The sequence below is a fragment of the Centruroides sculpturatus genome, unplaced genomic scaffold (genome assembly GCF_000671375.1).
Source record: "Centruroides sculpturatus isolate CEXI.00-Female unplaced genomic scaffold, Cexi_2.0 scaffold1393, whole genome shotgun sequence".
Classification (NCBI taxonomy): domain Eukaryota; kingdom Metazoa; phylum Arthropoda; class Arachnida; order Scorpiones; family Buthidae; genus Centruroides; species Centruroides sculpturatus.
The window spans coordinates 61,625-77,503 of NW_019385616.1; the positions used below are offsets into that span (position 1 = coordinate 61,625).

At 32.0% G+C, this 15,879-nt stretch overlaps 2 protein-coding genes across 3 annotated transcripts in view; both read left to right on the top strand.

Moving 5' to 3' along the window:
• Positions 1-12,854, top strand: part of LOC111640615 (ran-binding protein 9-like) — a 72,645-nt gene extending 59,791 nt beyond the window's left edge. The window contains exons 9-11 of one of the 2 annotated variants that reach the window (XM_023386650.1): positions 9,827-9,978; positions 12,004-12,115; positions 12,687-12,854. In XM_023386650.1, coding sequence (XP_023242418.1) covers positions 9,827-9,978; positions 12,004-12,115; positions 12,687-12,817 — 395 coding nt within the window. In that variant the 3' untranslated portion in view covers positions 12,818-12,854. The remainder of the gene's footprint in view (positions 1-9,826; positions 9,979-12,003; positions 12,116-12,686) is intronic. The other variant, XM_023386651.1, reaches the window with a different exon arrangement.
• Positions 12,855-13,418: 564 nt separating this feature from the next.
• LOC111640614 (ran-binding protein 10-like) lies at positions 13,419-14,369 on the top strand. The gene is made up of 2 exons (XM_023386649.1): positions 13,419-13,587; positions 14,205-14,369. Exons 1-2 carry the CDS (start codon positions 13,434-13,436, stop codon positions 14,333-14,335), a joined length of 285 nt encoding a protein of 94 aa, XP_023242417.1. The 5' UTR covers positions 13,419-13,433; the 3' UTR covers positions 14,336-14,369.
• Positions 14,370-15,879: the final 1,510 nt, after the last annotated feature.

A 15,879-nucleotide genomic window follows, 5' to 3' on the forward strand; every position in this document is an offset into this window, starting at 1 on the left:
TTATGTACCTTTTTAATGCTTTATTAAACCAAAATACAGAAAATATTTGTAATATAAATTTGCCAGACTCACAACGATAGATAACTGATTCACATCATGCTAGTGTTGCCAAATACAGTATTTGTAGTGGCGTACACAAGGGTTGACTGTTCGGTCAGGAAGGGAGAAAGGAAAGGGTTCGTCCAAAAGTCACCTTACAGTCTTCCTTTGGGCAGTTTCCTTTACTTGGAGATGGGCCACTTTGGCAGGAGCGTCTGTAGAAAATGCCAGCTTTGGATGCTGGTCTCTATGATCAGATAGATGGCTGCGGTCCTAATCTAGATGTAATTATGCACATAATACCTTCCAAAGGGAACTTTAGCTGTCTTTAACTCGGTTGAGAGACCTTGAAAAATTGTCTGGGGATCTTTGTCCCTTTGCTTTTAAAGGACTTGTCTAATCTAATCCGTAGTTGGGTCAGTAGCTTGCATTCAGGTCCATCTCAGACGGGATTCCCGTGTAATACATCCCGCTATGCTGACTCCCTCCGGATAAACCAAACTGCCTGAACAAAAGACAAAATTGCTGTCTCTTCCAACCGTTAGACCTACACAACATTAGTGTACATTACATAGTGTTTACATATTTTTGGAAGATCCCTTAAATATATCAAAAATTGCTAAATTTTTTTTTTTGCTACTGTTCCAATTATGTGAAAAGTTGTCTCCATTAAGTGATTAAATTATGTATTAATTTATTAGTTTGGTGTTTTCCGTTCTTTGAGATATGGCCCAATAAAGCAGCTACCCTGATTAACTGGTGGTCCAATTAAATGGGATTGACTGTATATACATCATTTGTGATACAGTTTAGTTATGTTGTTAGTTTTGATCGGTTTTCAGATATAAAAAGACAATAGATTATACTATATAATATTATTTTCTGCACTGATACAGGGTCTTCCAAAAAGAATGCTACCATTTTAAATTATTTTAATTACATTAATTATTATCCAAGAATGTTGTAATGTACCGGTACATTAAAACAGTTGAAAACTGTCAAAGTTTCATATTTCCCCATTATGGTTCTTGACACATTCACTTCACAGCACATGTCCAACTGATACTCAAATTCTTCCTATGATCACTATGGCTTATGTCATCACTCCTCCCTTGGTAGCCGCAATGTTATGGCTCCTGCAGATTACTCGTGTTGCACGATGACGAGCAATTCCGACTATGGAAAATGCCTTCTCTGTTGTGGAGTCTCTGTCTTCATTTAAGGCAGTTCTTAGAGGCAGCAAACAACAAGATATTTGAATGCAGATGGGAGAAGAAACTCAGACGGTTACACCAAGTACATTGCATACTTCTCAGATAATAAACCTAATTATGGTAATTTCAAATGGTAGCGTTTATTTTGGAAGACAATCTTTTAAGTATTTACCTTTTTAATTACAAAACTTGTGAAACAGCTCTGATGTTTTTACTGGTTGTAATTGGAAATTCATTTGGGAATTTTACATAATATTGTTAGATTTAGAATAATCAATTAGTAATTAATAACATATAAAGAATAGCAGGTGAAACTGTAAATACAGTATAAACAAATACTCAGATGACTTGCAAGTGTCAGTTACATCATTCACAAAATAGTTTTACAAATTGACTGGACCTATTCATTCTCATTTTTCTTCCCATATTTATATTCTAGAATAATTCAGTTTGATCTACGCGCAACCTTACAACCTGTCAAAGTCAATGTTTAATGCATTGTCGAGTGTTGAATGGAAATGGTAACTGGTCACAATATAATTAACTACATATTAGACCAATGCTACTCAAATTGTAGTCCACGACGAATGGTTTTGGTTTGCAGCATGGTAATAAACTGTTTACGGACCAGTTTATTAGTGTTGTGGCGAGATTTAGCACAGATTTTCATAATTTTAAAGATTACAATGATAAAACTATTTAAAAACACCCTTAAAAGTATTATGTTTTTGTTATTATTTTGAACACTTGGTGTTGGGTGTACTGGGGAAATTGTCGTGGAGAAACTACTAAAAAATTGCCCACAAACCCATTTTTTTTTTAATGATTAGAACTAAATTTCATTATTATTCCTACTAATTTCGGTCTAAATTTAAAGTAAAAAACAAAAAAAAAAATGCATTTGAACTGTTTGTTTCATTTTATAATTATTTATTTATTTTTTATTTCACAAAAATACTGGTCCACAAATACAAAGTTTGAAAAGCCCCGTGCAGTTTACTCTATTAATGCTACAAATTCAACTTGTAAACTGCATAATAAAAAGTAGCGCTTGTAATCTTTTGGTCTGTTTTTCTAATGTTGTTAATTCCTTTTTTTTAATATAAAAATTTTTTGCTCTAGTAGATTAATATCATAGAACATAAAAGTAGATGCAATAATATTGTGAAAACTAATCTACAGTAAAACTATCTCAAGCTGCCATTTAGTTAACCTTTACATTAAATTTGGAGTTTGAATAATGCTCTGCTAGATAAAAATACAAATTGGCAACTGTTCACAAAATTTAAATTGGTTGCTAAATATAGATAAACATAAAAACGCCTACTTGTCGCCGAGCGATAATTTTGAGAATTAATGAAGATTCCGATCGTCTCTAGATTCTTATGTAAGTATGACACAAATTCAAAATTTCTGACTTGCAAAATAATAAAGATCACTCATTCAGTTTCCTTTTCTTTTTTGTACGTTGCGACCTTGATTTATGAGTGCTCGATAAATGAGAATTCAATGCGACAAACTGTTTTTTCCTCCCTTTATTCCTGATCGATAAGACAAAATAAGCAGTAAAAGCATCAATCGATTATTTACGAGAACAAAATATTCTAATCGCAAGTCGACGAGATCGAAAATATTGCACGCTACGGTTAGAGGACTCGAGTTCGTTTTCTCTGTTTCGTTTGCGTTGCATTTTCCTTTGCTAAGAGTTGTAATATTTGTTATAATGTGGTTGTGTGGTTTAGTGAACTTTATATCTATGTTATAGATCATTCTTCTGTTGTGTAGTTAAACTTTTTAATTAAAACCATTTTTTTTTTATACTCTGATTTTAGTACTTCCTGCCTGTTATGTATAAAAGCCAAGAAGTAATAAAACAGACTGGCATAGTTTCCCTGTTATATGTAACAATCGGTCAAAAATGATCCAAAACTTTTACATTTTAGGACTCAGAGGACCTCAAAACATCAAAAAGCAAAAAGTTTGGGAGTTTTTTGGATGTTAGTGTGTATGGGAGAGGCACAATTTTGTTCACTCGCTTTGAAGCTTAATAACTCTTGTTCCTTTTGCCAAAAATTTCTGAAATTTTGCAGAGAGGTTTGTGTATTAGGGGCATTAACGCTATTAAATTTGAGTAGAAGGGAGATGGAGAGGGTCGTGTTTTATATCTCGAGCAGGGCCAGACTTAACAAAGATTTTACTTGTTATTAGTATTTACACTTTTTTATAAAACTCATTTCTACCCTCAAAATTAAGCATTTTGCTATTTTATAATAAATAATTTTAATTTAAAAATTTTTATATTATTATCATAACAGATGATGCCACTACAATTTAAAGTGTTTTTTTTTTTTTTTTTTTTTGTTTTTGCTGGGAAAGTTAAGCAACTCATTGCTGAATTTTTTCTTTTTTTTTCTATCTTTTGAATTAAGATAAATTGGTATCTAATATCTTAACAATGAAGAGGAAAAATGCAACTCTGCCCTGGGCACTAAAAGTGCCTTTTTCTAGCAAGCCCTTTATAGGTTTGGCCAGGCCCAAGTTGGATGGTGAGGGACGGGGTAGACGTATCAGGATGGACTGCCCCTGAAAAATTCTCTCAGGGTTTTTTTTTTAACCCATCCGGATTTGATCCCTGGTTCTTCGAGTGGGAGGCTGCCACTTTAAATGCTTTGCCGTCTGGCCATCGAAAGAAAAGTTACGAGCTGTTTTCAAGAATCATTAGTCTTGTCTATAATGTCAGATAATTTTTTTCCCCTGGGAAAATTTTATATTGTTGATGTTTGGTGTTGGTCGGTTGCTAGTGCGGATTCCCTAATAAACTTCGGTTAACAAGAAGGAAACAAAACTCGCACTACAATGCTTGACTACACATTAATTCTCAATTTGATTGTTTATATTTTTATTTAATGTTTTTAAAATTAATAAACGTTTAATTGGCAGAGGAAATATTTAGCCAGTTAATTGACTAGGTAAACCAGCTTAGAGAGAATGCCGGAATGTTCGGTAGAAGCTTCATATTTATGAGAGTTACGGTCTATTCCATTCTTTTCATTTGCAACTGTTGCAGGTTGGATAAGAAAAGTACATTGAAGTGTTAAAGTTAGTGCATTGAAAAAAAATGTATTATTACATGAAAATATGTGATTACTGCATTTGTGCTTCATGTTCTTTTTTCTTATAAGTGAATCTACCATAAGATATGTTGAAGAAAGCATGAGCAACCATGGCTGCCAAATTTCTTCCCTGCAAATGATTTAGTTCTTTAAGTTCACCTTAAAGATATTGTTTCTTGATCTTTTCGTTTGAATGGAATAGTTTTTCTTTGACAGTTTGTTTATTTATAGGGATAAATTACTGAAAAAAACTTAACTCTGATGTTCATGGTGCAATGTTTGTTTTTTAACAAAAATGTAAACATATACAAAGAAATTTTAAACTCAATTTGGATCCGATAATATATGTCGGCGTCGATCTCTGAAGTCCAAAAATGTGATGGCGAATGACAACTCAATTGAATCGATCTTGTCAAAACAGAAATGTCTCCGTAAACGTAAACCATAGGACCGACTCAACATAAATAGAGAGGCTGCTGATCTCTTTAAAATTGACATGTAGATATTTCTAATCTTTTTTAAAATGTCAATTGCTACTTTACCTTAGTGAGAACTTGACCCTTTACAAAGGAATGTTTACCTTACGCGGCAAGTTGCTTTGAAATTGTTCATGAAATTCGTATCATCCAACAAAGACCTATTCCGAGTTAGCGGGTTGTAGGACACGGAATGCTTTCTCGGTTGCAATGTTGCCATTTTTGTTTAGGGAGCTCCCTAGAGGCAGTAGACAAGTTTAAATGTTAGATGAAACTCAATTACTTTAATTTTTGATATATAATGCATATTTCTTGGGTAATAATTAACATAATTGCAGTAATTTAAAATGTTAGTATTCTTTTTCAGAAGAATCTGTATTTATTTCTTTAAGATAGGAGAATTTTGATTGACTTTGCTAGGAATACATAGTAGAATTAAGAATAAACTTAACTTTTGACATTACTTATCAATTTCTTGATGACATTGATGTTGTGTTGCCTTAATTTAGCTACATTTTGATTTTTTGCTACAACTTTAATAAACAGAACCAAGTTTTAAAGAAGGCTGCGAACAAATAGATGACGATCTCCATTCGGGTAGACTGACTTTAGTAGGAAATCAACAGACAGTCTTGTTGATATTTTAGGAATTTTGTTCGGTCTGTGCTGTACTATGTGACAACTCGGAAATACGTGGCGTCCGTTTTTACGTTGTCCCAAGAAAATTAACAGATGATCGATGCAAAGAATGTGCACTCATCAATGGAGAACTTGTTATAAAGGCTCGTATATTCTGAACAGGTCAATTTATTGGTAGTGAAATTTAATATTTCATATATGACTGGCTGATCAAATGTGCCAATGTGGAAATTGTCCTCTTTATTGGGGCAAAAAGAATTCTTTTGAGACAGATCCAAGAAAAAGTGTAATTCTTATGGCTTTTTTGATGTGAAGGACTTTGTGTGTTATGGATTTGTTTCCAACAGTAAATCCATTAATGAAGAATCTTTCTAGACCAAACCAAAATTGTTTGTTTAAATGAAGACTCCAAGCACTGTCTCTGATGTGAAGTAATGCTGGAAGTTTAGCCCTAAGGCATACCTTGTGTTAAGCATTAGACTGGATGTGCACAATATGTTTGTATTGTACTGATCTGTAGTAATTTGAGGTAATCATTTTCCTTTGCTTTGTATATACCACATATAAAATTTGAATTACTGTTCAAAACAACGGCGTACTTTGATGGCCAAATGGTCAAGACTGTTAAAGCATTGGCTTACTCTAGGGATTCTGAACCGAAGCAGGGCGAGTAACCTCAGGAATTTTGGATATCCCAGAGCATGATGGAGATGGCTAATCATATCTAATGTGTATTAGATATGATTAAAAAGGCCATCTTAATATCCACAGAGCAGAAAGGTCAAAGATCTGAGAAGTTAAAAGCTCTATTTTTGACTTTTAATCTCTCTGCTAATGTGTTTTTCTCTTCTTTTGCAAGATTTTCTCTACCACATTTTGATTTTGTCACAATTTGTCTTAAATGGTCAGAAGAAACACAACATAATCATCTACAGTGTCATTCTTTCTTCTGATTGTATGATGTTGGGGAGACACAATGAGAACAACATAGGGTTAAATGCCGTTCACTTGACATTAACATCAAAGTCTGTTTGTACAAAATAAATCTGGGCTTAGACTAACCTCCATTCAGATTACTACCAGTTTAAATAAATGTCTTTATATGTTTAAATTGGAAGTAGCATGTATGCCTGTAATGCTTAATTTTTACAACATTATGATAACGTTTTAGAAAAAATGGATTTCGATTATAAAACTTGTTTAACAGCATTGTATACCATTGAAATGAAATATGTTTATTCATATTTACGTAAGATTTTCTCTCAATAAACATAGTTGCAACCTCATACGGTAGCAACTATGTTTTTTAAATCGACTACACACAATGTTGTACAGCATCATGTGCAGTTGATCGAGTGATTAAACAACATGTGTGAATAATACTTACAACAGTATATTTTTATTAAGTGGGGAAGTTATTTTCTGAATGTCCTCATACTAACATTAATGTATGTCTATACATTAATATTAGGAAATGGCAGTGCATTCGAACTCAACTACAGAATGTGAATTGCGTCTTGTACAGTAGTTTATGAGAAAGCATTGGTGCCCCATCACCCCCTTTTAGAAAAAATTCTTCTCGGGAATGATCGTTTTTATTTTTATTTATTTGTTTAATGATTTTGATTCATTTAAATTTAATTGATAAAGTTGAGAAGATTCTGGAAGAATATATATTGACTTGAAGAGTGACTCAAGCCTGCATTTTCCACATAATTTGCAGATGCATTGCCAATTACACTACCTAACTCTGTCTTATTTTTGTTTCCAGATGTATGTAAACTTCAAAACGATTGTATAATGGCATTGGTAAAATACCTCTTGGTTTTTAGGCAGAGTATTAATATAATTTTGGCTATAGTTGCTTTGTATGTAGTCGTAATCTAGATAAAATAACTAAAGAGTATGTTTTGATTTTGATGAAACTGTGTTCGGTTTCATTGTAAGAGTATGTTTTGATTCCGATTGTCATTAGAGTATGTTTTGAATCAAAAGAAATTATTAATATAGAAACGGCAGTTAGCATCAAATAAAGAGTATCATATTTTTAAGAGAAGTTTTCTTGTTCCCGACATTTAAATATATTTTTGAGTAGTTATTAAGCTATCTGTTGTCATAAGAACGTAATCCTGATCGACTCGATTAATATAAACTACTGTATTACTAAAACAGAAAGGTGTTTTTTTCTTAAAATATAAATGTCATCCTTATAAAAATTGCTTCTAGCCCTTTGGTATAATTATATTAATTAAATTATCAACAACCGTGAGGCAGATAATAGTGAACTGTGAATAGATAATAGTTTATAAATTAAATTTTAAACGAATAAAATTACTATTATCTGGCTCACGGTTGTTGATAATTTAATTAATATAATAAATGTCATCACTTAAACCAATATTTAGATGTGCATAATTCTTTTTTACATTCATTGTTTTGCTTGTTATATTAAATACTTGGCATTTATACGACAAAGAAGATAATCTTTGTTTTTTCTTTTTATAGTAGAATATAGTAAATTTAATTTAGGACCTGCTTGTAAATTATGCATACAAATCGAACAAAAAATACCTCGAATGTCTCTTGAATATTAGCGGCATTTTATTTTAGATTGTAAGATACAAAACTATTCTTTGTTAAACTGTAACATCAGTAAATGTAATGAACTCAATAAAAGTGCAAATACTTGTGTAAATTATCGAAGAAATACATTTTTAAAGGTGACAGCAACTTCAGATGCTACTAAAAATGAAATGTTTATACTCACCTATTAAATATTATTGGATGTAATCTGCTTATTACTTGCATGTTACACATACAAAGTAATATTCATTTCGTGTAAATTAGTAAGATGTATGACACTTGGAAAAGCAGTGTGCTGCAATATTACAGAAGAAATCGTAAAGTATTATGACAAGGGAAAGTCGTCGTGTCGATAGCTGCAAAGCTAAAATTTGGCAAATTGACAGTTTCCAAAATAATAATGTTGAGGAAACTGGAAGCATTGATCGAGGGAGATTGGAAATTATAGCAGCTGGCAAATGTTTACTGTTGAAAGTTGTTTATGGAAATTGAATGCAAATTTTCTGTAAAAAGAAAGGATATCCAATTTACCATTTTTATAAAAAGTCATCAAATTGGTAATCTTTACAAATTTTTCAGCAATTTTTCTGCAAAAAAAAAAAAATTCTTGTAGATTCTCATCAGAAGGTAGCAACTATTTTAGTTGTCACTTCTCACTTGAGAGTGTAGGTCACGCTGCCTGGTGGGTGCTAACTGCTAAATATCGTTATTCCAGACGTGCATACGCAATTAAATTGGTTTGTCCGCTTTGTTTGGGAGTACGTTTATTTGAGCTGGCTGCCAGGCATTGTCATATGGGACATTGTCTTAGAAGCAACATGTTGCTAATACTCTTGGAGTATGAGTGTTCAAAAAGTTGCTGTGTGGTGAGAAATTTGTAATTACGTTAAAGTTATACATGCAACATTGTATACCAGACCCGTAAGTTGTATGTCCTGTGTTTCCACTTTACGGTAGATGGCATTATCCTCACTTGCAGACATTCCCGTTTTTGGAATACTTCTTTGCCGGTTGCATAATATCCCACAGAATTCGGCCTGCTAGGTCTCCCGACCTCACTCCTCTGGATTTCGGGATGTTTTCAGCATTTACTGTACGAAAAACTGCAATGTCATATGTAAAACTTAAACCTTTTCCATTGATTACTGTTTTTTGAATATTTTCAGTTGTTTGCAAACTGCATTTCTTTTGAATCTTCGGCTTATGAAAGAAAAGTTTCTTGGTGATATTTTGTGAAGTTTTATGAACAATTTGATAGAACAATGCTGTTTGATAGTCATGTATTCTATTTAAGATGGGGTTGACAAACTTACTATTAACTATTATCTGAAATAAAGCAAGTTGTATTGTTTTGTTACATCCAAGATCAAACAAACACTGAATGGCTCCCCGTAAATGCCATACAGTATTGTGATGATGCGCTTTAAAACAATGGTGAACGACCTTTTCCGGATGAGAGCTGTAATTGAACTTTGTAGGATTTGGGTTGGCCACATGCATTTTTTTCTTAAGGAGTTTTGAACTTTGAGTACCAGCATACTACAAAACTGCTAGTAGACTAATAATAAACTAATAATATGTAGTTTATTCTCATCCATTTTTGGTCTAGTTTAGTTTGAATGTTCTTAGTCACCTATATTGGCTTAATTAGAGTTGCATAATGGCACAAGAAAAATTTCATTGTAATTATAATTTTATTATTTATTGATATTTAACTAAATATTGACTATTTGACAGATTTTTAATTTTAAACTTTTTGTAGAAATCGATCAACCTGTCGGAAGAAAACAGTTATGTGATAGAAGTCATGCCGCAATCGAGAGAATGCTCCAGTTCGGTCGAGAATTACACATCATGAGTGTCCAGTTGAAACGGGAGCACGGTACAAATGAAACAAATAAAAAGTTATTACAGGTAAAAGAATTTTTAGCGTTAAATGGTTTTAATCATTCAAACAATTATTAACTACTTAGTGTCGTCAATACGGGCAATCGAACAAATGGCTTTTCGGCAAGGACGTTCAAATGTTATTTCTCACATACTTAGTAATTAAATTAGCGAGATTTAAGCTTAGTTTATGTTGTTGTATGAACCACTATGAATACAGACACTGACTGAAATGAAATATTGTCCACATTGTACTACGTGACACATACTAACAATGTGATTGGTCAAAATGGGTACAAATATTAGTTGTAAAAAGTCGATTGGTCAAACACTCTTCAAAACGGGACGAACAGGAGTTCGTATCCACTTTGTAGAGGTTCGTATTCCAATGCAAACTTAGCTTGAAGTGATTCTTACGGTGGGTAGCAGGGTAATAATAAGCTGGTGCCAGCTTGTGGTATTGCCGGGTCTGCTTTTTGCAAGTGAATTTATTTGGTCACCCACTATCATCTAATACTTTTATTTTAAGTTATTGTTATATTGTTTTATAGTAATGTACAATGATTTAATTATTTTAATTCAAACAAGCAAAAATATTGCTTAATTTAAAATAAAACATTACAATATTATCCAATTATTTAAATTAAAATTGCTAATACATACTGTAGATTTTGTAATGGAAGGTACTGTACAGAAATGAGTCTACATCCAGTTATTGTAAAATCACATTTTATAAACTACTACAATAAGTAATTGAATTGGAAATAAGTATTTTTCAAATTAGTATGCCCCAAAATTTTTGAGATATCATTTTCAATTTTTGCCAGATTTTTATGGGTTTTTAATTAGAATATATATCTGATTCTTTTAATTATTGTTCAAATCTTACCAGGATCTATACTGTAGAGTCCTAGTTATCCTAGAAAATAATCACATAATCAAAAACTTGGATAAGACAGGATATTTGTTACAAAGAACAAATTACACTGTATTATATTCTCTTGTCTTTCTTGACAAAGTAATCTTTCACAATTCACCTTGGTTCCGACGAAAATAATTGGAATTGGAACCTGTTTGATCCAAAGAAGTTTCGATATTTGAATTTCATTATTCTTATATAGTATTATTTAGCATACAGTGCCTGATTATATTTGTTTAATAAATATTACCAAAGTTTTGTTACATGTGCTCTATTTGTAAATAGAATTTAATTGAATTTGTATATAAAAAGATTGATTTTATACATCAAATATACAAACGTGTCATTTTGTGAATCTTGGTCAAGCACTTCACATTATTCACACGGGGCTTGGAACATTTAAAGATTGTGAGGTGCTTCATTTCCTGTCAAATAATGTGTACTTTTCACATACTAATGTAGACTTGTCCTTGCTATCATACATCACAACATTCCTGCCAAGACTCTCAAAACACTCTGTAGATCAGTGGTTTTCAACCTTTCTGAGACTGTGCTACACCATTTGTGTACTTTTTATTACATGGAGTAATTGCATCAATATATTCAAAAGCCGATAAGCAACACCATGTTTACTATTCTCAAAAAACAATGAAACAATAAACTAAAACTTAATTGTATTCAATAAAATAGAAACATGGAATTGTCTGTGAATAAAGCAATATGTTGTAGTGCATTGGAATAAATTCTTTATTACATTTAAGTAACTTTTTATACTTATAAGTAGTCAGCTTGTTTCGGTTAACTAAAATTTAAATTGGGTTAAGCTCTATTTTGGATTTGGATTGATCTGTGAACATAATAATGAATTTTTGGATAATTTTTCTTTTTGCATTAATCATTTTCAATGAGTTACATTACATATATACAGNTAAAATTTAAATTGGGTTAAGCTCTATTTTGGATTTGGATTGATCTGTGAACATAATAATGAATTTTTGGATAATTTTTCTTTTTGCATTAATCATTTTCAATGAGTTACATTACATATATACAGATGGAAACAATATATCAATATTTAACTCTAATTATAAATGAATATTTTATTAAATATATATCTTAATCTTTGTTCTCAGGATGCCTTCAGTCTTTTAGCTTACGCTGATCCGTGGAATAGTCCGGTAGGATTTCAGCTTGACCCAGTACAACGAGAACCAGTTTGTGCTGCCCTTAATAGTGCCATTCTTGGTAAATAAATTTATCAGTTTTATATATGTTACTAGTAAAACAGCAGACGGATCCAAACAGCTCGGCACAGATAGTTTATTTTAGGAAATTTAATGTTAATTACTTAAAGCTCAATTTTAAGTTGTTGTGTATAGCATTTATCAATGTGATGCAACCAAATGTATTGTCAGACAGTTTGTGCCATAGTGCCGCTTGATGGCAATATTTTAAAGTATTTCGTACGCAAAGACATTCGTAAGGTGTCGCATAGTATAGTTTAATCTTTAATTTAGTTGCAATGTCTTATGGAGCATGACCACGACATCAAATTCAGTTTGATGTCAGTTGTTCTGTTGCAAGCAACTGTCAAGACACTGTACGCAAGAACTTAAATATGGCAAATCACAAGTGTAATTAAATCACAATCTGTAATTAAATGTCTTGTATATAATGTTATTACTCTTAAAAAAAAAAATTATTAAGGAAATTATTTATTAAAATTTGTAATATTTTCGGCATTCAGTAATAAAATCGTATAGCATCTAATCTTCCATCCGTTTTTAAAAGCCCGTTTTTGTTGTTTCTCTTACAGAATCCCAGAAATTGCCTCGTCAGCCACCTCTGGAACTAGCACTGGCTCACACCCGTGAATTAATAAGACTGATGTCACGGTCGGGATTAGGCTCTTGTGCTTTCGCAAATGTGGACGATCTTATACAATGACTGTTATTTTAATGCGAATGAACAAAAAAAAAAAAAACATAAAAAAAAAAGAAAGAGGAGCATTTATTGATCTTTATCGGTCCACTGCACTCGGTTCATCCCCCTCAGTGCATAGTCATCTTCGTTTGCCGTTCGGTCCGAACCGCAAACAGTTTGTTATCATTGCACCTGTAATTTGTTTTCGATGTTCTCCTGGTTGATTGAAGGCCCCTAGAAATTTCTGGGCCACCAAATTGTGTAAGTAGCTGTGGTTGCTGAATAAACTGCTGTGATGGAGAAGTTAAAAAAAAAAAAAATTAAAAAAAAAATTTGTTTTTCTGATGCGTGAATGATCAGTTGCCACAAGGATTGCATCTCTAGAGTGAATTCAAACAATCTTGTTACTATGGCTTGTGAGATATAAATAAATAATTGTTTGAAAAGTTTCCATGACGATATCCAACTGGAAATGAGATAAAATTTAAATTGGGTTAAGCTCTATTTTGGATTTGGATTGATCTGTGAACATAATAATGAATTTTTGGATAATTTTTCTTTTTGCATTAATCATTTTTAATGAGTTACATTACATATATACAGATGGAAACAATATATCAATATTTAACTCTAATTATAAATGAATATTTTATTAAATATATATCTTAATCTTTGTTCTCAGGATGCCTTCAGTCTTTTAGCTTACGCTGATCCGTGGAATAGTCCGGTAGGATTTCAGCTTGACCCAGTACAACGAGAACCAGTTTGTGCTGCCCTTAATAGTGCCATTCTTGGTAAATAAATTTATCAGTTTTATATATGTTACTAGTAAAACAGCAGACGGATCCAAACAGCTCGGCACAGATAGTTTATTTTAGGAAATTTAATGTTAATTACTTAAAGCCCAATTTTAAGTTGTTGTGTATAGCATTTATCAATGTGATGCAACCAAATGTATTGTCAGACAGTTTGTGCCATAGTGCCGCTTGATGGCAATATTTTAAAGTATTTCATACGCAAAGACATTCGTAAGGTGTCGCATAGTATAGTTTAATCTTTAATTTAGTTGCAATGTCTTATGGAGCATGACCACGACATCAAACTCAATTTGATGTCAGTTGTTCTGTTGCAAGCAACTGTCAAGACACTGTACGCAAGAACTTAAATATGGCAAATCACAAGTGTAATTAAATCACAATCTGTAATTAAATGTCTTGTATATAATGTTATTACTCTTAAAAAAAATTATTAAGGAAATTATTTATTAAAATTTNTATTACTCTTAAAAAAAAAATTATTAAGGAAATTATTTATTAAAATTTGTAATATTTTCGGCATTCAGTAATAAAATCGTATAGCATCTAATCTTCCATCCGTTTTTAAAAGCCCGTTTTTGTTGTTTCTCTTACAGAATCCCAGAAATTGCCTCGTCAGCCACCTCTGGAACTAGCACTGGCTCACACCCGTGAATTAATAAGACTGATGTCACGGTCGGGATTAGGCTCTTGTGCTTTCGCAAATGTGGACGATCTTATACAATGACTGTTATTTTAATGCGAATGAACAAAAAAAAAAACATAAAAAAAAAAGAAAGAGGAGCATTTATTGATCTTTATCGGTCCACTGCACTCGGTTCATCCCCCTCAGTGCATAGTCATCTTCGTTTGCCGTTCGGTCCGAACCGCAAACAGTTTGTTATCATTGCACCTGTAATTTGTTTTCGATGTTCTCCTGGTTGATTGAAGGCCCCTAGAAATTTCTGGGCCACCAAATTGTGTAAGTAGCTGTGGTTGCTGAATAAACTGCTGTGATGGAGAAGTTAAAAAAAAAAAAAATTAAAAAAAAAATTTGTTTTTCTGATGCGTGAATGATCAGTTGCCACAAGGATTGCATCTCTAGAGTGAATTCAAACAATCTTGTTACTATGGCTTGTGAGATATAAATAAATAATTGTTTGAAAAGTTTCCATGACGATATCCAACTGGAAATGAGTTATAAGTTTTTAAAAATAAATAATAAAAATATTTGTTTATGTATTTTATGATTTTTTATTTCTTTATTTCTATTTTTAAAAAGTTTCATTGTTTGTTTATTTGTTTTCGTTAACAGACAAATTCCCGTAAAGTAACGAAATCGTCGTCTTCCTCAGAAAATTTCCCCTTTTTTTTTTAGAGAAATTTAGAAGCCGTAAGGATTAAATTTTTAAATTATTTTATTTAAAATATGAGGTTGATTGATAAATGAGGTCTGCATTTTTATAAAGTTAGTTTCTGAAGAGGTAGAAATAATTTATTTTAATTTTATGTATTCATTTATTACTGTAATTACAAGTTATTCCAGCATTTTTCCAAGTTTTTGATCCACTTCTGCATTACATGCATGATAAAGCTCTTTGATTTGTTTCCCTTAAACCATTCCCACAAGGCAACTCGAACTTTGGCATGCTACAAAAAGCATCTTGCCTTTCGGCACTGCCTTTAATTTTGGGAGTGACCGGAAGCCCAACGGTGCAGAGTAACTCAGAAATTAAAGTTCTTAACATTTCTTGCTGAATTTCATTTGTAGGATACAAAGATGGATTGAATGTTGGTATAAATTGGTGGGCCAAATTACATGAGACATCGGCAGGTGAGCTGCAAGTATTTTGTATATTCCATATACTAAAAATAGGTCACAAGTGATGTGCAAGATGGGTTTGGGGCAAGATTAACTTGTGCTGTGCTCCAGATTTGGGTAACTTGGGTCTAAACGGTGATTTCTTCGAAAAATTTATGTGGATGTGCATGATCTTTTAGTGTTTACGGCTAGCTATTGATGTATTATTCTACTTTTTCTCGAACTAATTCTCTACAAATGGAAGCTTTATTTATCATTCAACTCTTGTATCTTTTAGTATTAAATGTTAAATACTGTTCTTAATTTTTGTTATTTTTTTTTATACTTTTCAAAAATATAATGTAGTAAGTATATGTTAATATATACGTTAAAAAACAAGATGGTTTGTAACTTACTGAAGATCATAAGATCATCTGCTTAATCAAGATGATCATAAGATCATCATAAGATGCTAAATTTAAGAGATGGAC